Source organism: Penicillium cataractarum (genome assembly GCF_028827025.1).
Source record: "Penicillium cataractarum strain IBT 29864 chromosome Unknown utg000002l, whole genome shotgun sequence".
NCBI lineage: Eukaryota > Fungi > Ascomycota > Eurotiomycetes > Eurotiales > Aspergillaceae > Penicillium > Penicillium cataractarum.
The window spans coordinates 6,024,885-6,045,736 of record NW_026622738.1 but is presented as its reverse complement, the minus strand read 5'-3'; the positions used below and the strand labels follow the sequence as shown (position 1 = coordinate 6,045,736).

Sequence of the window (20,852 nt, the reverse complement as noted above, 5' to 3'; positions counted from 1 at the left end):
TCGCTAGGTTAAATTGATTTTGATTTCTCGGCTTAATCCCAGGTTCTCAACACTGACTATCATATCTAACCTATTTCAGTAACGTAGCAATGATGATTTAAATCGTATTTTAAACAATATTCTGATTTTATTGACAAAATAGAAACTCGCATTTCCCCGGTGTTCCAAGTCCGCCAATACTTTCAACATCAGTGGGGCCGTTGGTGAAGGGGCATCTAGGAATGCTCCTACATCCAATATTTCAGGCCCCTTGAGCACAATTGATTTACTAAATACCATGAAGTGACAATTTTTTTTATCGATAGAATTTTATCTAGCAATCCCATTGGGAAATACCTGGGGTTGCAAATTCTAGGGAGAGTGCTCGCGCTGTGTTAGTGTTCGAAATATATCTTCCATGCGGGGACAACCTTACAGGCAAAGGCTCTTGTCAGAACAGCACTACCTCCTATGTACCTAACACTAGAGCCGCTCGGGAAGACCAGTTTACTTTAAAGGCTAGAATATGCCAGTCCGCTCAATAATTGGCACCATCCTCCAAAGACTCGCCTCTTATGCCTTTTGAAAACGATCTAATTATAGGCACATATTGAAAATAGCACCACCTGCATATGCATCGTAGTGGTCACGAAGCGAGCCGCAAATAGCTTTAGCTCAATGGCCTAAACAATGCCCATTGTTTTTTGCAAGACAAAATTGTTCCAAAGAAATCATAGATAAAGACGTATTGTAATAGAATCCTCTCCTCGCTATTTTCTTTGTAAATGATAGACCATGGCACCGAGTCGGGCGGACTAAAACCCAAGCCGCACATATAAGAATCACTATATGAGCCGGAAAGTCCCAAACGCCCGTGACTCCATCATCGGAAATCTACAATCAAGCGAACCATCTATCGCCTATATACCGTCAAAATCGGATTATACTCGTGGTTCTAAGTACGAAAAGACCATCTCTATCAAACTCAACACGGCGCCATGGCGCCTTCCCAACGTGCCACGGGCTCCAAGCCCAGCCCCGAGCAAGGGAAGGCAAAGACCCGGCGCAGCAAACGAACAGTCACTCTAGAAAAGCAGCAAAAAGAGGAATTATTGAAAAGAATCTCTCGACTCGAATTCCAACAGGCATTCGGCGACGAAAAAGCCGAACACGACGCCACCAAGGCCATTGCTAGCAGATTGAGGCTAGAGCACAATGATCTAGTCACACGATTGGACGAGGCCGAGACTGCCGTCGCCAATGCAGAGTCTCGCGCCTGGAAAAGCGAAAGAGAAATCATCAAGCTACAAGAGTCCCTTTCCGAGTCGAAAATGGGTGCCCAGAACAATGAAGCATGGATGGAGCTTATGGCGGAGGAAAATCAGCAACTGGAAGTGACCAATACGAGGATAGTGGCCAGGAATATCAGACGAGAGGGTGAGCTCATCCAGGAAATTGAACTGATGGAGGAGCGAGCACAGAGCCTGGAACAGTCGCTCACTATAGCCTACAAGGATGTGGAAGAGTATGGTGTCCTGTTTCAGAAAAATACAGAAGACTGGGCAGAGTTGGTGAATTTCTTGAATAAGCACAAGTCTGAGGATGGTGAGAGGATTCAGAAGCTGCGGCGTTCGGTCATGGAATACTCCAATGCCATGGAGGGCGTTCACGACGAGGTCAACAAACTCATTCAAGCCGCAGAAGTTAGAATCGCACGCAACAGGCTTCGCCGGGATAAAGCCGTAAGTAAAGCTGATCCAAGAAGTGTTCAATGGGATAGTCAGATCTCGCGATCTGGTTATCATGCGTCATCTGAAGAGAACATCCGTGGCTCTTTACCTCTCCTCGGGAGTCCTGACTCAGACAGCGACTCGTTGCCTGGCACAGGGGAGTTCGTGGATGAGGCCATGCCATGCGATGCACGATATGAATACAACGGGCCTTATATTAGCCTCCACCGGATTGAAAGTGACACTACCGGGCTGATGTCTTCCAGTGGTACGTATATAGAGCCCGCCAAACATGGGCTACAGTCACTGGATGCACTAGCGCCATTAGTGGACGACGGCCAATGCGGCTTCGCAGTGTTCGATGTCAACGGAACTTGTCGTGGCTGCGAATCAACCCTCAGCGACAGCTTCGATTCCGACTCGGACACCAAATACGACCGGGATCAAGAACGCATGTTTGGGTCTTTCTTGCAACATTGGACAGGGGACAGTTCTATCAGCCAGGCCTGGGAACGGCATCCATACAACGGCCAGGGTCGCCTGAAATCCTGGGATCAGATCACCAATGATAGTTCTTCACCCGAAGGTACCGATATCGACAGTTACATGGGTGTCAGATGGTCGATTCCAAGCGTACCAGAGCCAACAAGTCTTTCGAATTCACATTTATCGAACCTGAGCTTCGAGTCTTGGAAATTTCTAAAAGAGCCCAGTGGGCTTGTCCAAGAGCGAACAGAGATCGATAGGCCAAGGGTTAAGTCGTTGCCTGTCTACTTTGAGCATTTGCCAAACGGCTATACGCCACCTTTGAAGACGTCCCGAAAGCGCGTTCGATTTTCTCCGCCGTCATCTAACCCGAATTGCGATGTCGATGACGAATCTAGTGTGAATTCGGAACAAGACGAATCCATTCCGAACCAAGATCTGTCCACAGACAGCTCTTACCTTAACGTGGTGCCTAGTAGTGGACCGACGGATTGTGAAGTTCCGCAGAGTGCACTCAACACTTGGATCGTGGATGATGGACATGATCAGGCTTCCACCCTCAGCGTGGATCATCGGCAGGGCAATCCGATCATCAACGAATCCGACTCAAGAGGGATTCAAACTGAGGATACTCCGCTGCTGGAGCGTCCGGATAACCTGGCTGCCTCGTTGAAGGCGTTAATGATGGCGCCAATGGGACCGCTTGACCCTGGAGGGAAGCTGCGATCATTGTCCGTGGGTGATCTGCCACGGGTACCAGCAACAGGAGGAACTTCGGCCTTTGAGCGCATGCCAGGGTCGTGGCCGCGCGAGGCTATTTCCTATGCAGACATAAGCCCCGAGATTGCCTCGGAGATAGCCAATGCAGCCTTGCGAGGGTTTAGGGCGTCGATGGAGAATGTTCTCCCGGTCGGTATGAAGTTATTGAACTTTTTGAACCCCTCTCATCCCCGTTGCATCGTCTATCCGGGCCTAATGGCGCTATGGGTGTGGCAGACGTATGAACAATACGTGGAGTGGCAGCGATGGGAGAGGGCCCACGAGCGGTACATGGTGCAGCGGTTGCGCAACCAGTACGCGTTGCAAGTAGGCTGGGTGGACTCGATGGGATTTAGCTTGGCCCAGTGGTTAGCGTTCGACCGGTCGTCTTTCGGGTAAAATAATAATAAAAAGGAGTTGTCTGACAGACTGTGGTTTGTTCTGATCTCGTTGGTGGCGCGAATTTGACGAAGAGAGATGCCGTTGCAGGTGGATGGTATGTAATGTAAATACGATGATGATGGAAGTAATCAGAGTGTTAAATGTAGAGTGGCAGGTATGAGTATTGTCATATCTTGGAATCTCCTGGGCCAATCACACTCAGCGCCACGCAGCAAGCTGGCGTCACCCTCCTCCACTTGGTCGCCCCATGCGGAACCTAACAAGTCCATGACTGGGCCCTCCGATCCCCCATCTCCACTCCCTTTCTTCCCCTCGACGACGACGACGACTTCTTTGCCATCCTGAGATTTCTTCAAATGACTGCTTTCCCCCTCTTCTGAATCCCGTCTCATTGTCGCTGACGTCCGCTCTTTACCTATCTACAACTTATTACCCCCCCAACTATGTTCGTGCGTTCCATCCTTTTGGGTGGCGCCGCCGCCCTGGGCGCCAGTGCGATGCTGGTTGTCCCCGAAATGGAGCCCCAAGTGGAGGCGGTTGAGGATGGCTTCATGAATGTCCACCCCATGCTGTTGGAGGATATCCGCCATGCAGTGGTCGACGTTCCCTGTAGGGGATGTCCTTTCCGTGAAGTCGACCAGGAGGGTGCCGTCAGCTGGACTGAGGGCAAGTCATCGTCTTTGGTATGTCAATCCTGGAAATTGTGATAAGCGCATGTGTTATCCGCGAATCATCGACTAATAAGATGTCTTTCCAATAGATGCTGGACTTCTCCATCGAAGACAACCGCCTGCTCGCTAACGGCCAGCAAATCTTCCCTCCCGTCCCTCCCAGCCCTATCCGCGCCATTCAACAACTGGAAGATGGCGAGGCCTCGGAGCCTATGCCCGTCGGCTATGCCCTGGAGGTGATGCCTCTGGGATCCCCCGACGACACCCCCGGAACCGATCTCCTCGATGTCCGATTCACCATTCTCGATCTCGAGACTCACCCCGTCCCGGTCGACACCGTCGCCATCACCCTGATCCAGGACCCCGCCGGCGAGCTCTACATCGCCAAGACCGAGATTGAGAAGACCGCCCCTCCCCCCGAGCGTCTGTCCTGGAAGAAGTGCAATGGCAAGCCCAAGTGCCTCCAGGAGCTTCTGGTCTCTCGCGTGCGTGATCTTTTTGCCGCTGCTAGGGACCGCGTCGTGGGCATGGCTGGCAAGGTTGGCCCCAAGAAGGGCTGCCATGGCAAGCACAAGGGCCCCATGGGTATGGGTGGCCACCACGGTCCTCCCAAGCACCACAGCGATTTCCCCGAGGGCATGCCACCATTCCCCGAATTTGAAGACTTCGCCAACGAGCACCACCGTGGTGGTCACCACCACCACCATGACGATGGTGACTTTGATGCTGAGATGGGCGACTTCCCGCCCCCTCCTCCCCACGGCGACTTCCCACCCCCTCCTCCCCACGGCCATGAGGGTCACCACCACCCACCTCCCCCTCACGGTGCTTTCGCCCACACTTTCTCCCGTGTTCTGCGCTTCATTGTTGTCCCTGCCATTCTGGGTGTCCTTGCTGGCCTGACCGCCAGTGCCGTCGGTATGCTCGTTGGCCAGGCTATTATCTTCCTCTGGCAGCGCTACCGTGGCACCAAGCCCCAGGAGCACAAGGCTGCTTGGGAGCAGGGTGACGCCTGCGAGAAGCAGGGCCTGATGACTGAGCCCTCGGAGACATCTGACGAGATCCTTCCTGAGTACCATGAGCCCACCTCCCGACGGGGATCTTTGGATAAGAACTAAATATTCTATATTGGAAGCACCTGTCCGTTTCCAACCTATCAACCCCCCCCCCCCCCCCAACCCAATACCCTTATCATACCCGGATTCAAGACCCAAGGAGATGCTATTTCTTTAACCGCAAACGCAAGATTGCTATACTGCTAGCTGAGCTTTGATTCACTTCCATGACCCATGTCTCTTACCTATATCCTTTCTTTTCACTACTCTCTTGATGTCCAGCTTGTACAGCGCATTTCCTACAATACATTTTTACCCACTGTATCAATATCCACTGCTGCCCTTAAGAACTTTAAAATAACCTTAATTGTAGAATATTTGCTATTTCAGCACCCCATACCCCATCCAAAGTAATAAACTGGCGGCTAAATCGGTGTATCAATTAGTGTCTTGCATGTTTCATGTCAACGCTGTAAGGCTGATCATCACGTGATACGCTGTGCTTCACTAGCAACCCCCCTCTTATCGATCCGACAACAACACCCATCCCCACGTTCCCCAGCTACAGCTACCGATGCGCAGATGCTTGACTAGGCATAATCAAGGCCATGCGATGACCTTTGGACTGTTATCTGAACAAAGTACGGGCTGCCCTGCACACATCCGGTGCTGATTCGCTCGCCGTACCACGTCGCAGCTCTAGCTCCGCCGCCCCGACATCATCGGATAACCGCACCTCTCCGTAGCTACGGCAAACTCGCTACGGATTGACCATTGCCCACCATGATCTCGCTATCCTCTTTTGTTCAAAAGGCCTCGTCGCTGATTGACCCGGCCAACTTCAACATTCCTTCCCTTTCCTCCAACGACAACAATCCTTCCAAGGCTTCACTATTCCGCCAACAGTTCCGCCTACCCGACTCCCAAAACCCTTTGCAGGAAATTACAGCTGAACTTATCCTCCCTCTACCGACTTCTTCCTCTGATTCTGCAGATGGTGCCCGCCGGGTAGACCGGCCTGGTAATCGATATACCGGTCGGTTGCACCTTAGTGAGCGATTCATCTGCTTCTCGACACAACCGACCAGTTTCATACCCTCGTCGACATTGAGCGCTTCAACAAGTTGGACCGGACAAACGCATGGCACAGGGCCGTCTGGTAATGGCTTCACTTTGCCGCTCTCCTCCATCCGCCGTGTTGAACGACTCCACAGTGCCCGAGACGTGTTCTCCTTGGCATTGACAACATGGAATGGATTGCTGAACAAGCAGCAAGAGCCCAACTTCGCCCCACAGCGACTCATTCTCCAGCTAGTCGGTAGCAGGCAGGCCTGCGAAAGATTCTGCGATTGCCTGAAGAAGGGTCTTCGGGAAGGTATGAAGGAGGTTGATAATCTTAGAAGCGTTGTTACAGACTGCTACTCCGAATACTTGCTTTCCGGTGCAAAGGCGAAAGACGCAAATGATGGCGAAGGGCGGCAGCCTCCAGATGCCGGGCTGGGTATGCTCTTCCGCTATCCTGGCGATGCTCGGAAACTTCGAGATCGCAGCAAGATGAGACTCTGGGGTGAATACTTCCGAGGTAAGCTGACCTTCCACGACATGAACATTATTCCCTTTTGATACTTATGATCCACGCCACAGAAAATGGCCGTAACTCCACCCTTGTTCGGCAACCAACTTTCCACAAGCTTATCCGAGTTGGTTTGCCAAATCGGTTACGAGGAGAGATTTGGGAGCTCACGGCGGGTTCAATGTTTCTTCGTATCCGGTCACCCAAGCTCTACGAAGAGACACTCACCAAGTTTGACGGTCAGGAATCTCTGGCTATCGACGAAATCGAGAAGGATTTGAACCGCAGTCTACCCGAGTATCCGGGCTTCCAGAGTGAAGAGGGAATTGGGCGACTGCGGCGAGTCCTGACTGCTTATAGCTGGACCAATGCCGAAGTTGGCTATTGTCAAGCCATGAACATTGTTGTTGCTGCATTACTGATGTTGGTCTATCCCACATTAACTCAAAGCGTGCCATTGCTAACTTGAACAGATATATGTCCGAAGCCCAAGCCTTTTTCCTCCTCTCCGTCCTGTGTGATCGCCTCCTACCAGGCTACTACTCCACTACAATGTACGGAACTCTGCTCGATCAAAAGGTCTTCGAGTCCCTCGTAGAGAAGACCATGCCCGTTCTTTGGGAACACCTCGCCAAATTCGATGTACAGCTTTCCGTTGTGTCTCTTCCCTGGTTCCTCTCTTTGTACATCAACTCGATGCCTCTCGTCTTTGCTTTCCGTGTGTTGGACGTTTTCTTCCTTGAAGGCCCCAAGGTCTTGTTCCAAGTTGGCCTCGCCATTCTTCGCATCAACGGCGAGGAGCTTCTCGACATTCAAGATGACGGATCGTTCATCTCCGTGCTCAAGTCATACTTCTCTCGCCTTGACGAGTCAGCTCATCCCAGATCGGAGAACCCTAAGCTTCGCGCTATCACCAGATTCCAGGAACTGATGGTGGTTGCTTTCAAGGAGTTCTCCGGCATCACGCATAGCACGATCACTGAGCAGCGTGAGAAACACAAAGACGCCGTTTTGAACAACATTGAAAGCTTTGCTAAGCGTACTTCGATTCGTAATCTCGGCCCTGAGAGCAAGCGCCTGAGTGTGGATGATCTCGGCACGATCTACGACCGCTTCTACGAGACCTTGTACCAGTGGCAACAACATCAACAAGTCGCCGAGGAAGAGCGAATCCGCCAGGAGAAGAAGAAATCAGAACGGCAATCCGTTCTCGGACCGCCTGTAGATAGGCAGGTCGGCCGAGTGGGTCTTGGACCTAGCCCTACTCACATGGACTATGATGCTTTCCGAGAGTTCTTGGCTGCGACCTCCAAGTGGGCTGTTTCTGACTCTCCTGCTCCCGCTAGAAAGGAATCGTCATCTTCAGGATACGGCAGTCTCCGAGGCAATGGCAAGTCCTTGTTGTGGGCCAACCGACGCCAACCTGCCGACCATGAGTTCATGCAACGGCTGTATCGCAAGTGGGCTACTGACCCCGAAGAGGGACTGAGTCTACAGAACGTGGTAAATGGCTTGGCACGTCTCAAGGGAGCGCCGGATATCATGAACAACATCAATTACTTCTTCACTCTCTACGATGATAGTGGCAACGGCCAAGTTGACCGAGAGGGTATCCTCAAAATGTCCGAGGCACTACTTTTCCTTTCTCGCCGTGGGTTTGAGGGAACCATCACTGCTACCCAGTCCCTGGAGGATCTGAACAGCCCCCGAGGCAGTGAGCAGGCTGAACAAAACAGGCTGACCACCGATGAGAAATTCCTGGGTAGTGTCAGCGCGTTCATTCGTCGCTGCTTCGAATATGCTGATCCCAGTCATCCCGATAATCAGAAGGCTGCCTTCTCAGACAGCACCACCGAAGTAACCGAGAAACTCGATTCTTTTGCAATTGGTGATGACGAGGAGGACCTCATTGATGTGAACGATGACGAAGAACCGAAAGCATCATCGGCTGCAGTATCCTCGCCCCACCCAACGGAGTCGAGTCAGCAGGGCCGACCAAGATCCGAGTCTGCCAACCCAGCTCTAGACCCGAACAACCCACTTCACATCACTCTCCCTACCTTCCGAATGGTTGTCCTGGCTGACGAGCTCCTGGAACAATTCTTCGAGTCTTATTTCCCACAATCCTTCCATCTCTCCGATCATCCCCACCCCGCCTCCCTCGCCGCCTCTTCCTCGCTCTCCTCCAACCTGACCACTTTCTCAAATATCGGTCACGCCCGTTCCTCCGCATCAGTCGTCGCAGGTGCACCCGTCGCCGGTGCCTCCGGAGGTATCGTTCCACCCGGTAAGGGTCTTCGTGGCGTCCTCGACAACATCGTCACGGACGGTATCCGCATGGCCGCTGAAGTCAAGAAACGCATGGACGACGCCCAGCGCGAGCTGGAGCGCAACGCCCTGGGTGGCCGCGACGAAGAAGATGACGAGGACGAGGATGACGACTATCCCTCTCGTCAAGGCGCATCTGCTGCCGCCATGGCAGGTGGTATCTCTAGCTGGGGCGCCGGCGCGTACGGTGCAGACCCCGAGCGTCGCAGTGTGCGTGAAGCCGATCGTGACCTCCTGGAAGGTGCCGAGGCCGAAGTCATTAGCATTCGTGCCCCTAAGGAGGAAGCAGCAAGCCAGAGCAAGCATAGGGCGAAATCGCCTGCATCAGCACATGATCCGGAGATCGTTAGTGAGGTTGTCGAGTTTGAGTCCTGATGATATCCCGTCCGTTCTTCATTGTTTTCATTGTTGGCAGGTGGCATCTTGTGTACGGTCTATGGTGGGCTTGTGTTTGTTATGTTTATTAGCTTTTGCCTTGCCGATGTACAATTGTACATGTGCACCTAGTGCATTCATGATATCGCGAAGACACTAACTCGGCGATAAAGCCTAGATAGGCAATGAAATACTTTCAAGAGGAGTTCCCATTCCATAATCACCTATTCTACATCCCTGTCTATAAAGCCCGACAGAATAATACCTTGCTTGATCCCAGGCACACTTCACAGGCCGAAATTGATTCTCGGCATTCCCGTCTCTACCTATTTCAATTCAAATACAGAGCGATACATAAGCTATTCTGATGCCGGGTCATAGGCTGACCGAATAGATGAAAGCAGCTTTCTCCAGCTTTTATGGCTTTCCTCACTACAATATCCCCCGGTTTTCACCTTCTGTCTATCCTTGATATACTCATATCTCACTATTCTCCATACCACGGTCGACTTCTGCATCATCTCCCTCTCAGCACTAATCTCACAAAGACAATTTCCTCTATAAAAGACTGTCTTTTGAGATTCATGGTCAGTGCTTAGAGGGCGAGGCTGAAGAGCTCAGATGCACAACAAAAAGCATGCTCGCTGAGCTTAAGACTCAAAAATTGTTGAGCAAGCTGATCTGTACAGTAGGAAGGAATCTTATAGATAAAGAGAGAGTGAATGAGAGAGTGAGTGAAAAGATTGGTTGGATTCAACTCTCCTATAAGGGTAGAAGAGATGGGCGGTGCTTTATCTACAGGCGAGAGACCGACAGTCTGAACCCAGATCCTTCCCAAAGCCGTCACCGAGACTGTCTGGCCGCACGGCAAAACGGCCATACTGCGGAAGACTGCATGGCTGTCTCAGGCGGGTAGATGAAGAGGTTTCAGTTCATTTGCCAAGCACAGTCTACCGCGAAAGGTCTTCGGTGGTCTCGCTCAACACAAAATCCCTCACCCTCCGCGATGACGTTGTGATAGCCAGCGGGCTCCTAATAATGTTGACGTTTAAACAAGTCCGCACGCGCTGCCATCTTGGATCCAAGTCCGCCTACACGAAATCCGGCAACGAACCCTCTGACCCCGATATAGGTACCATAGCCAGGATGGTAGCAGAAGAAAGGTATCGGGGTCAGACGGTTCATTGCCGGATTTCGCGTAAGAAGACGCTTCGAGCATCGGTCTTTAATCAGACATTCACCCGCGATCCACGTCAATTTCGCTCTTCTGCTTTCAGTGTGGTTGCGATATATGCCTCAAAAAGGACCAAGAGCTCTTGCGGGACAGTATAGTACCCATCCACAAGCTTCCTGCTTCCAGAGAAGAAGTGGTGTAATGTCGGGCCTCATTCGCACAAACCACCATGTGGGGTTGGCAAGTCTCTGCTTCCCAAGAGGTACTATACATCTACGCCATGATTTGACCAACACGGCCGACAAAGGTGAGGTCCACGACGGCATTCTTCGTCTTGGGATTATGTTTGGAGAGAACTTTTGCTGATCATTTACTACCACCAATGAATACCGGTCATCATGTTCTCTCTCCCCTCCTCCACTTCACCAGCGATCCAACCAAGGCCCAGTACCCGACCATGAATGACTCCGGTCTTCAGTAGGATTTGGGATCCGAAACACCCAGCCTCCACAATGTCAATGCCCATTCTTCACCTAAGGATTGTCTACGACTCTTCTCAGATCCAGTGGTACTAGTGTATAGACTTGGTGCTAACAACTGAGTTGGTGGGATTCGTAGTCTATGTATACTCTCTCAGAGTGTAGTATAAGCAAAATGGATCATAGGGTAGTCCTATTCATTGTATATCTTAATGGAGAACATCTACTTTTACTGCGGCGGAGCAAGATTGGTGGAGGTTGCATCGTATCATCCACAGAAACTCCAGCCTGATATACTAGTCAGAATGGCTTCCTAGACAACACAGCACGTATTGACCACCTACTTTGTGGAGGGAACACACAGCCCATCATCAACGTTCTTTCTGCGAGGGACATTGCGTGTGCTAGATGATCCTGCAAGGCCAAGGAACGAGTCAATGCGCTGACCACGTCGGCCGCACCTTCGGTCACGCGTTGGCATAGGTCCACCAGGGCGGCGTAATCGAGACGCACGACGGCGCAAGCAACAGTATCTCCAAGCACTCTGTCAAACCTTCGACTGCCAGCAAGAGAAACACCACGGGGACAACAAGCTCTGGTGCATCGGTACGAAAGAGACCGGTGATCACAGCAAAGGACGGTTGCGACTGAGGGTGGTGCATCAATCTCCACTTGCCCCCAAGAGGAGACACTGGTAGAGGTTGCACTCCCCTTTTCGTTGTCTTTCCTCTTTCTGATAAGCTGTGATCATGGTTCGTTCTCACTCTTGCCATATTAATGATATAGTGAAGAATAAATTGAGCTCTTCATTTTCCCACAATAGCATCATTACCAAAATGGCTTGATGAGATATAGGAATATGTCGAAGACCGCCTTCGTAAGTCAGGTTCCAGTGGTAGAAAACGCACATTATAAATGATGCAACTATAAAAATATACACATCATGGGGCAGAGGAGGTATTAAGCCCAATTTATTCTTGTGGACTAAGTTTATAGAGAGAAATGAGGAAGAAAAGATGTGGCTAGGCGAGAGAGAGAATAAATGGAAGATGGGAAATAAAGAAAGAGACAAAGAAGGTAATTATGGCAGATCCCTCCATGCTTAAACCCCTGACTGCGCTCTTGATTGCAGCTAAGTAGCGGAAAGTAAAAAGCCATAGGAAGAAACTAACCAAAATGGCAGCAATCTATATAGATGAATGACACGGCAAGGAGATACCAAAACAAAAATGGCAGTCTAGATAGAGCACAATCCACTCCCTAATCTCTCATACCCGAGCATTAAAAGCATACCGAAGCCCAATAGTCACCTTACTCGGGTCATTCCAGAATGCCAGGAAGTCAGGATTCTGCAAAGACTCCCCGTACCTGAACGCAGCCAGCTCTGATACCTGCTCAAACCAGACACGCGCTTCCCGCACCACAAATCCATTATCGTCAAACCAGATAAACCGGAATTTCCCCGACAAGGCAGCCTCCTTGTCAAATAGGGCAATTGTACCAACGACGAGAGCCCCATGAAAGGAATCTGTCCATTTCATCCAAAACGCATGCGGCATTCCGAATTCGCCGAGTTGAACACTTTCGCTCTCGCCCTCGGATTTGGCTCCAAAGACATTTAAATTAGTATCGTTCAAGAGCCGCTGTATCTCCTTCCTGAAAGTGGAAACTTCCTCTCTGGCAGCCTCTGCAGTGAGAGAATAGTTGATCGCATCCCACTGCGGTAATTCAAGAAGCTCTGGTAAAACAGTGAAGAGCGTCTCCCATTCAAGCTCTTTAGTGTTGTCTTCAGAATCTGTAGTTGCCGGAGGAAGGCTCGTGCAAGCGAGAGCGGCCGCGATATGCGCATAGCTGACGTCGGAGTCTGGGTGATACCAAGTGCGATATAATATCAGCCCGGTAAGAGGAAGAAGATGTTGTATATCGATTCGGTATTTGCGAGTTTGGCTCAAGATTTCCCAAGATTTCAGCTCCTGCTCTCGATCACCTGGGAATTTGTCCTCGAGATATTCTCTCTTCCGTGCCATATAACTCTTTGTTGTAGACGTCCGGTTAGAATGTCCAAATGTTTCAGGAAATGCATTTACATACCAAGCGTTTCTCCATCTCCTCGTCGGCGTATTCCGAGAAAATTCCCTCTCGTTGCCTATCAGGGGTGGTTTTAAAATTAGAATCCCAATTATCCTAGAGAGATAGTAAGTTTCGCTTCCAATGGGATGAATGACTGGGTAAATTAACAACCAGAAGGTATGCGTCAGCTGCAGTGAGTGTGTACTGAGATTTTGGCTCCATGCCTCCGTGTTCGAACTGCTGTAGAGGGATTGGAATGAACAACAAATGTAGTCATAAAGATCAAGCTGATGATGATGGAGCTGAGGGTAAGGATAGAGCGTGGTATAAATGCAATAAAAAAGTTCGCGGTTTGATGATGCCCGACAATGTAGTGGTAAATCGATCCTTTGACTCTCCAACCCAGATTGCCAGGCGTTTTGGGTCGTGCTCACAGCATCATTGAGAGGATGTCCAGAATAGCAACGAGAAGGGAATGTCAAAGGGAACAAGTCGAACCATCAGACGCTAGACTTGTTTTAGAGTACCATTATGGGTGTTCTGACGGGTAAATTCTCGGCATACAAACCTAAGCCTTTGTCAACAGCTACAACTCCTGAGACAATCCACCTTGAGACAAACTACATCAAGGTCACAGCTTAGATGAGACATTTTATAGTAAGAACCATGATACATGAACAAGGGTTTCAAGTTCAACAAAGACTATGCAAGATTATGATCAAATCATTAGAGTCGTAAGATGGCACACTGACATATCTATGTACATGGCATCGAAACAGCGCTTCGCAAAAGCGTCATGGAAGGATGTGGGAAAAAGGGACCAAGTGCCCGTGCACGCCAGAAACGTTCCGTATATGCCTTGCGCCTTGAAAGAAATTGTTTCAAAAACATAGGTGAAGATAAGAAGGGTATGAAGGTGGAAGGTAGGTTAGGTAGTCAAAAACTTGGAGGCAAGTAGATGAGGCATAGGAAATTAGGTGGAAAGGAAAAGAGGGGGAAGAAGGACAAGGAAGGTTGTAGCATCGACAAAGCGTTCAAGGGGTCAAATATCAAGCTGGTGCGGTTGGGAAAGTCGCACGGCAAAAGGAGCCATTTACTCCTTCTGACCCTCGTTCTCAACCAACTCGAGCACAAGCTGACTGCGCTCATACGCGGGATGCTGCATGCAGATCTTCACAGTATGCCCGGCCGCAGCTGGCGAGGCGCCATTCGCCGAACCAGAAAAGCCGCTCATATTGCCAGCAGCAGCCTGGCCAAATGAGCCAGGCAACTTGCTGCCATCATCCAGGCAGACCACGTTATGGCCGGGGATGACCTGTCTCAACCGGCCGTTCATGGCATTGCGAACCTCGACAAAGTCATCGTTGAACAGGATGAGGAATTTGCCATGTAAACAAGCAGTGTGCGCACTACCCACAAACTCCATGACCACACTTCGAGAAACGTCACCGTGCTTGTTGACATACACCGCGCATTCCTGATAGGCAACCAAAAACTCACTCTCGCTGAGTCGGAACATACCCAGCGGACGAAGGTCCTTGATGCGCTGGGCGATGCTGTGGAGCGTGTCGGTGGCTTCTTGGTTTGCGGAGCGGAAGTCGGGTACAGACCAGGACTGCTTCTTGTCGAGGGTGAGGACCTCGATGCCGCGCTGGGTGGAGATGGCAAGAGAGGAGTGGAACATGTTGATACCATAGGACTCGGCGGGGATGTAGAATTCGTCGAACTCGCGGAAGAACTCAGTTTGGGAGCGACGGGATTGGAAGAAGCGACTCTTGTTGGAGGATGATTTTTGGAGGATGGGTTCGAGCACCTTGAAGGTCGAGGAGAGACCGTCACGCTTCTTGTACAGAACCAAGTAGCGGTCTTTCATGCGGCCTGCGGCAAAGAAGCCAACTTCGCGGTTTCCAGAGAGCTTCTGCGGAGCTCGACGAGCAGAGTCTTGCGACTGTGATGGGACGCCACTGGCGGGACACACCACATCAAGATGGTAAGCGATCAGAGACCGATCAGCAATCAACAAGAAGAGGTTAAAGTCCTCGAAGACAGCCACCTGGGTGACCCGCATGATGGGAATGGCCTGGAAAGCATGATTAGCAGGTAGACCAAATATGACAGAGAAATGAGACTTACCCGATACCACCCACGCGGGTCACTAAGATCAGACATATAGACTCCAAAATCGGTACCAACGGCACACATCATTCTACCAGGAGGCTGCTGGAAGACAGTCGCGCAATTCACACCAGTCCTGCACACAGGCGGAGGTCTAGACCCAGCCTCATACTTCTTCTCAACCTCCTTAATAGCACGGTGCAATGGCGTGCCCTTGATCATAACACTCTTCGATCCATGCGTATGATCCGAGTATGCAAACGCGGTATCTGCAAGAACCCGCAGTCTGAAAGGCTCCGCATTTTGTGAGAACAAGGCGGCGGCATGTTTGGTCTTCGCTTCGATAATCTTCTGACACCATTCAATGCGGCTATTCGCTGAGAATGCGTAGAGCGTGTAGGTGCCATTCTTGCCGAGATGCTTGATCTTGAACGGATACAAGATCTTATCGTCCTTTGAGTCCAAGGTGACCCCGGCGCCATTGGCAGAGGGACCACCGGTATGGGCCAGAGGGCTCACGGCCCCCTGGGCAGGGGTGACGGTTGCAACACCGCGCACGGATGACTTGACAACGGGGTCGTCATTGGTGCTCTCCAGCGCTAGAAGATCCATTGGGATGGGTAACTTTGAGACATCATACCGTTCATACTTGCCGATTCGTGCATCTCGAGCAGTGAATGACTTGGCCAGAACAAAGTAGTGGTCAAAAAGAATAGCATGCGTGTCGACAAGGAAGCGAGTTCGCGTACCGGGACGCTGCAGGTCACCTCGGAAGACGACTTCGCGTCCCATGTGGTCTAGATTGAGCTCGACTTCTTTCTTCATCTCCGGCCGAAGCTGGAGCTTGCTTGCAAGATCCATCAAATCGGTCTTCTTGCTCTGCTCGCCGACCTTGTTATCACACTCCAATGCAACAATCTTGATTTCCTCAATGGCTTGCGCCAGATTTGTCTTCTCCTCAGAGTCCTTGACCATGTTCTTGTGTACGGTAGCAAGTAGAAGTGTGTACCGCTGAATCCGAGTGATTGGAGCCTTGAGGAAGGTATCCCAGCTCAACCGGTTGGACAACTTATGCTCACGCACTTGATTCAAGAATGCCTTGAACTGCGGATTGCGATCAGATTCACGTCGGACATAGTGATTGGCGTGGGGGAATGTCGCAGCATAATCAATGTAAACGTTCTTTGCTTTGCGAATCCATTCGCGGAAAATGTCACTGAACCCAACAATGAAGGGACCTTGTTCCTTTTGACGATACTTGAGCTGTGCCAGAAGAAAATCCTCGTTCACCTTCTTCACTGCATCGACCTTGCCAAAGACATCTGTTAAGAACTTGTTCAGTCGCTTGGCCGAGATGATCGGGGGGTTCATGCTGGCCAGCTGGTCACGGTAGAGCTCTCGCAGGACGTCTAGCTGCCCAATGTAGGCGTCTTCGGTGGTCACGATCTCATGCAGGTTATTTTGTCGGTCGATGTCCTTCTTCGGATGTGACTCCCAGACTTCTTTGGGAACCTTGTAGAAAGTCACCCAATCCTCAATCTTCTTCTGCGGGGCCATCATCTGTGCCTTTAGGTTGACCTTCTTCAAGGTTCGCATGCAGTGATGAGAATAGCAGCGCCCATATGAGTCCGTATCCTGGATGTTCATCTCCTGCTCATGGAGTCTAGGGGAATAACATCCAGTTCCCGTAATCTGGAACAAAACACCAGAAATGCGTCCGCTGCTGAATTTGACCCATTCTTCTTCCTTGACCAGAGCCTCCTCCTTGAGCATGTTACTCACTACTCGAGCTGCAAGAGTTTCGGCATCTGCGATGTTCATCGTCGGCACCTTGTGAGTGAACAGGGCCACGATTGCATCAACAATAGCTTGCTCGCGAAGATCAGTCTCATCCTGACTCAGGTCCTTGATCCAGGCCAAAATGGAGCTCAGGGCCCACGGCTCTGTGCACTTCTTGAATTGCTCTGATGAAAGCTTGGTAGGATTGAACTTCTTGCGCCGCGCAGCAGGAATGGCCGGCAGATCCAAAGCCACAGAAGCGGCCGCCTCGGCCGAGTCAATCTTTGGCAGCTCCTTTTGCTGTAGCTGCCAAAGGTATTCCTGTTGTTGTTTATACTTCACGCGGTCCGCATCGGTCTTCGACCTGATAGGTGCATCAGTACGAGGTCCAATGGGGGTCGAAAGAGATGACGACCGCGGGACTTGAGATGGACTGAGCATTTGCTCTCCATACTGGTCCACGGACGTCGTGATGGAAGAGGGGTGTCTATACTGTTGATGACCCTGCATCTCGTCCTGCTCCGGCGGTCGATACGTGCCTGCGGGCATCAAATGGCTGTAAAGATCCGCACCGCCAGCGGGCTCGACTGGTGCGGGCGGTAGTGGGCGCATGCCGGGATGGAAGAAAAGATCCTCAGGTACACCGCCGTGGGGGCTCTCCTCGCCCGATTGATATCCATCCTCTTGCTGCTGCTGTTCGTACGGACTTTCGGCGTCTTCGCCATAATCGAAGCTCATCCGTCGGCCGTAGTGTCCAGGCGCAGAGAGGCCACCCGTACCTCCAGCGTCCACGCGGGCGTCGGACGGGAGATGATGCAAGCGATTCGCATACTCATATGCAATCGGAGGATGTTCGTAGTCGTCATAGTACTCTCCACGCTCATCGGGGGATATGTCGGAGCTTCTGAAAGAATCATGAGTGCGTTGGAATCCCCCACCCGTCGCAGCCTCCGAATGCTCCTCAGAGCTGTACACGGGCTCTTCTCCGTAATGAAGATTTCCCTGGTAGCCTCCCTCATAGAGCGCGAGATCATGACCAATAAAATCACCGTCTTCCTGGGCCATAGAGTGGGGTGAAGGCCCTCGTGAAGACGGCTGTCGCGGGGATGCATATTGCGGCGACGGTCCTCTAGCCGATGTTTGAGAGCCATGTGAACGAGAGCTCATCACTGAAGCATTCGTGGACCGTCTGCGGTTTTGCATACGCTCGCGCTCCTGTCGGGCTTGTTCCTCCTCTTCTGCCATACGCAACATCGCAAGTCCTGCTTCAGCCTCGGCCTCGCTGTCATCACTATAAGCGCCGTAATTGATCTGGAACTCGGAGACGTTGCCGTTGGTGTGGGTATGCTGCTCGTCTGGTGATAGGCGCACATGCGAACCCGAGCCATTGTACGACGTCCTCGAGCTGTGGCGCCGGGAAAACGTCGCCTGTGTGTCCATCACTGCTGTTTCGAGTTCCTTCATCAATTCGTCATTGTGTGCGTTGCCCGGTCGCGGTTGTCCGTGGGATCCATTAAAGTCGGGCTCCGCGTCTACTGGTGGACCGGGCAGAGGTCGGGCTTGCGGGTGTCTGTTCAAGGTTTCTGTTCGCCGGGGAGGCAGGATAGGAAGGTCCTGCTGCACAGGAGGTGTGGGGAGAGTTCTCGCAGAAGCCGAATGGGGGATACCGGTCCGTTTACCGTAGAGCCCATTTCCTTGAGGTTGATGGGCGGGTGGCTCCGGCGGTTGCTCTTCATAGCTGCTGTTCACCGGGGGAATCGTAGGAGCCGGGTATGGCGAGTCGGAGCCGAACCCGGCCGTAACGGGGAAGTAGGGACGGGACGTAGACAGAGGGTTATATGTGCCTGATGGGGAGTTGGACGTCGCAAAAGTGTTCGCAGTCGGCGATGAAAGTGGCTGATAGGAGGTGGAAGAAGTGATCATAGTCGGCTGGCCTGAAGTCACCGGCGATGACCCGTACGGAGAGGGTCGACTTCCGTATGGATGGTCCGCTCCACGAGGAGGGGGTAGTGGTGGCTGCTGCTGGGAGGAGAACCCATATGCCTGCGGGGTAGGAGGAGTCGGTCCATAATGCGAGGCTTCGCTTGGTCGTCGCGCAAGAACGGGTGAGCTCAAGCCCGCAACCGCGGACGGCTGGTACGCCGCGGGGTTATAAGGCTGATGGCTCGAAACGGTATTCGTGTAGGGCGCATTGTTGCTGGGGGCAGTATAAGTTGAGGGGTTATAGCTGAGGTTCGGCTGTGTCTGCGACTGCGGTAGGCCATATTGCTGAGGGTTGTACGCAGGCTGACTCGAGGATGCAGGGTATCGGTAGCCATAGCTAGAGGCACTCGTGTGCGACGAGGCGCGAGTAGGCGACATTCGAGACTGGTCGGATGGAGTGCGTGAAAACACCGACGATTCACGATCATCCTCGTACCCTCCCGGGGCGATGTTGTAACCTCCCTGTCCTACGCCGTATCCACTGCTCTGCACCGAGTATCTTGCGTTTGCGTCGGTCGGTCGCGCATTGTGGACTCGGGAGGTGTTAAGCTGCGAGTCATCCCCGGCATTGTAGCTTGGCATACGTCTCGGCAACTGCTGGTTCTGGGCGGGATTTTGCTGAGGGACGTATGTTTCGTAGCGACCGGTCGCGGCTTGAGAGGTGGTCGGGGGGTTGCCAGGCTGACCGTAGTATGCCTGGTAACCATTGGGATCCGCCATCGCTGAGATGGGCCAAAGAGATCACGCCCAGGAGCTGATCGGTGTGGCGATCTGCGCAATGCGGCCCTGTCAAAATTCCAGTGCCGTCCTCGAGCAAGGCCGGCAACGCGAGGGTAATCGACAAGCACCAAACGCTGAGGTCGCAATTTCAGGCTCGCCGAAATGAGGGGGACGCGGGCGAATGACGAACTGCCGGAGAGCAGCAGCGTACGATGAGCATGCCCTGAGAAACGAACGACGGAAAAGAGGAAAGGATGGGGGAGGTCGAAATCCGTGATGAAGGGTGAACACAGAGCCGAGGGTAGGAGGTGGAATGCGGAGGAGAAGATTAATGTTGGGGGGGGAACAAGTCGAGTAGTGGTTCAAGTCCGTCTGGCTCGGGCGCTGGGCTTAGGAGGTTTACTGTGGATTTGGGACTTGGGGGGGTCTCAGTTGGGTGATTACTTAGTTAAGGGTCTACCTAACGTATTCAAACTTCAGTAAAAATAAATTCTCCGCTATAGCTATTTACATCTCAAACATCTTCATCTTCATCTTCCTTTTTTTCTTTCCTTTCCCAGGGTGGACTCGTAGACCAGCCAGCTATGGACAATCCTGATTGTACTACGGGCCGGTGACGTGTAAAAAGCATGCTGTTCAGCTCTTATAGGAAGGCACTTTTGGGGTCTATTTCCACGTGTCTCTCTTTTTATTGAGCCTCCAACATTCGGTGACTAAAAACCAAAGTAGGGTCCCTGGTAAATTTCCGGGGCAATCTGGAAAACGCAATCCCATAAAGAGACCCTAGTCTCGACATGGCGATAGCTCCGCACGCGATACTTTAGTACAGTACTATTCCTTCCAACATAAGCCCCCTGACCAGACAGAACGAAGACTGGAATTTAGTCATCTTGAATCAACCTTTGGTGAATTCATGCTCTATATTGGATTATTTTCCATACGTGTAGCCTATAACTCCATCAATTTACATTTTTCCCACCTGACAATTAGCCCCACCATTTAATTAGTTCGGTTTGCCGTTGCAAGGCTGAGAGACTGGAGAGGCTAAGCCACTCTTGCGACCCACCAGTCATGGTAGCTGCACGGAAATGTCCATGGATGGGGCAAGCCACTGACTTCAGCCGGGACCTTCTCCTGTAATCTTAGAATCTGGATGTACAATTATAGATAAGGT

At 51.6% G+C, this 20,852-nt stretch overlaps 5 protein-coding genes across 5 annotated transcripts; 3 read left to right on the top strand and 2 right to left on the bottom strand.

Moving 5' to 3' along the window:
• Window positions 1–977: 977 nt before the first annotated feature.
• On the top strand, window positions 978–3,353 carry N7496_004213 (uncharacterized protein; the record flags this gene model as incomplete). Its single annotated transcript, XM_056697144.1, has 1 exon — window positions 978–3,353. One exon carries the CDS (start codon window positions 978–980, stop codon window positions 3,351–3,353), a length of 2,376 nt encoding a protein of 791 aa, XP_056559356.1.
• A 446-nt stretch (window positions 3,354–3,799) lies between these two features.
• N7496_004212 (uncharacterized protein) lies at window positions 3,800–5,145 on the top strand (the record flags this gene model as incomplete). Its single annotated transcript, XM_056697143.1, has 2 exons — window positions 3,800–4,039; window positions 4,117–5,145. 2 exons carry the CDS (start codon window positions 3,800–3,802, stop codon window positions 5,143–5,145), a joined length of 1,269 nt encoding a protein of 422 aa, XP_056559355.1.
• A 720-nt stretch (window positions 5,146–5,865) lies between these two features.
• On the top strand, window positions 5,866–9,358 carry N7496_004211 (GTPase-activating protein; the record flags this gene model as incomplete). The annotated part of the gene is made up of 3 exons (XM_056697142.1): window positions 5,866–6,664; window positions 6,727–7,078; window positions 7,129–9,358. 3 exons carry the CDS (start codon window positions 5,866–5,868, stop codon window positions 9,356–9,358), a joined length of 3,381 nt encoding a protein of 1,126 aa, XP_056559354.1.
• Window positions 9,359–12,279: 2,921 nt separating this feature from the next.
• Window positions 12,280–13,303, bottom strand: N7496_004210 (uncharacterized protein; the record flags this gene model as incomplete). Its single annotated transcript, XM_056697141.1, has 3 exons — window positions 12,280–13,044; window positions 13,103–13,195; window positions 13,253–13,303. The coding sequence occupies 3 exons, from the start codon at window positions 13,301–13,303 to the stop codon at window positions 12,280–12,282; spliced, it is 909 nt and encodes a 302-aa protein (XP_056559353.1).
• An 871-nt stretch (window positions 13,304–14,174) lies between these two features.
• On the bottom strand, window positions 14,175–19,678 carry N7496_004209 (putative Rho guanyl nucleotide exchange factor; the record flags this gene model as incomplete). The annotated part of the gene is made up of 2 exons (XM_056697140.1): window positions 14,175–15,161; window positions 15,215–19,678. The coding sequence occupies 2 exons, from the start codon at window positions 19,676–19,678 to the stop codon at window positions 14,175–14,177; spliced, it is 5,451 nt and encodes a 1,816-aa protein (XP_056559352.1).
• Window positions 19,679–20,852: the final 1,174 nt, after the last annotated feature.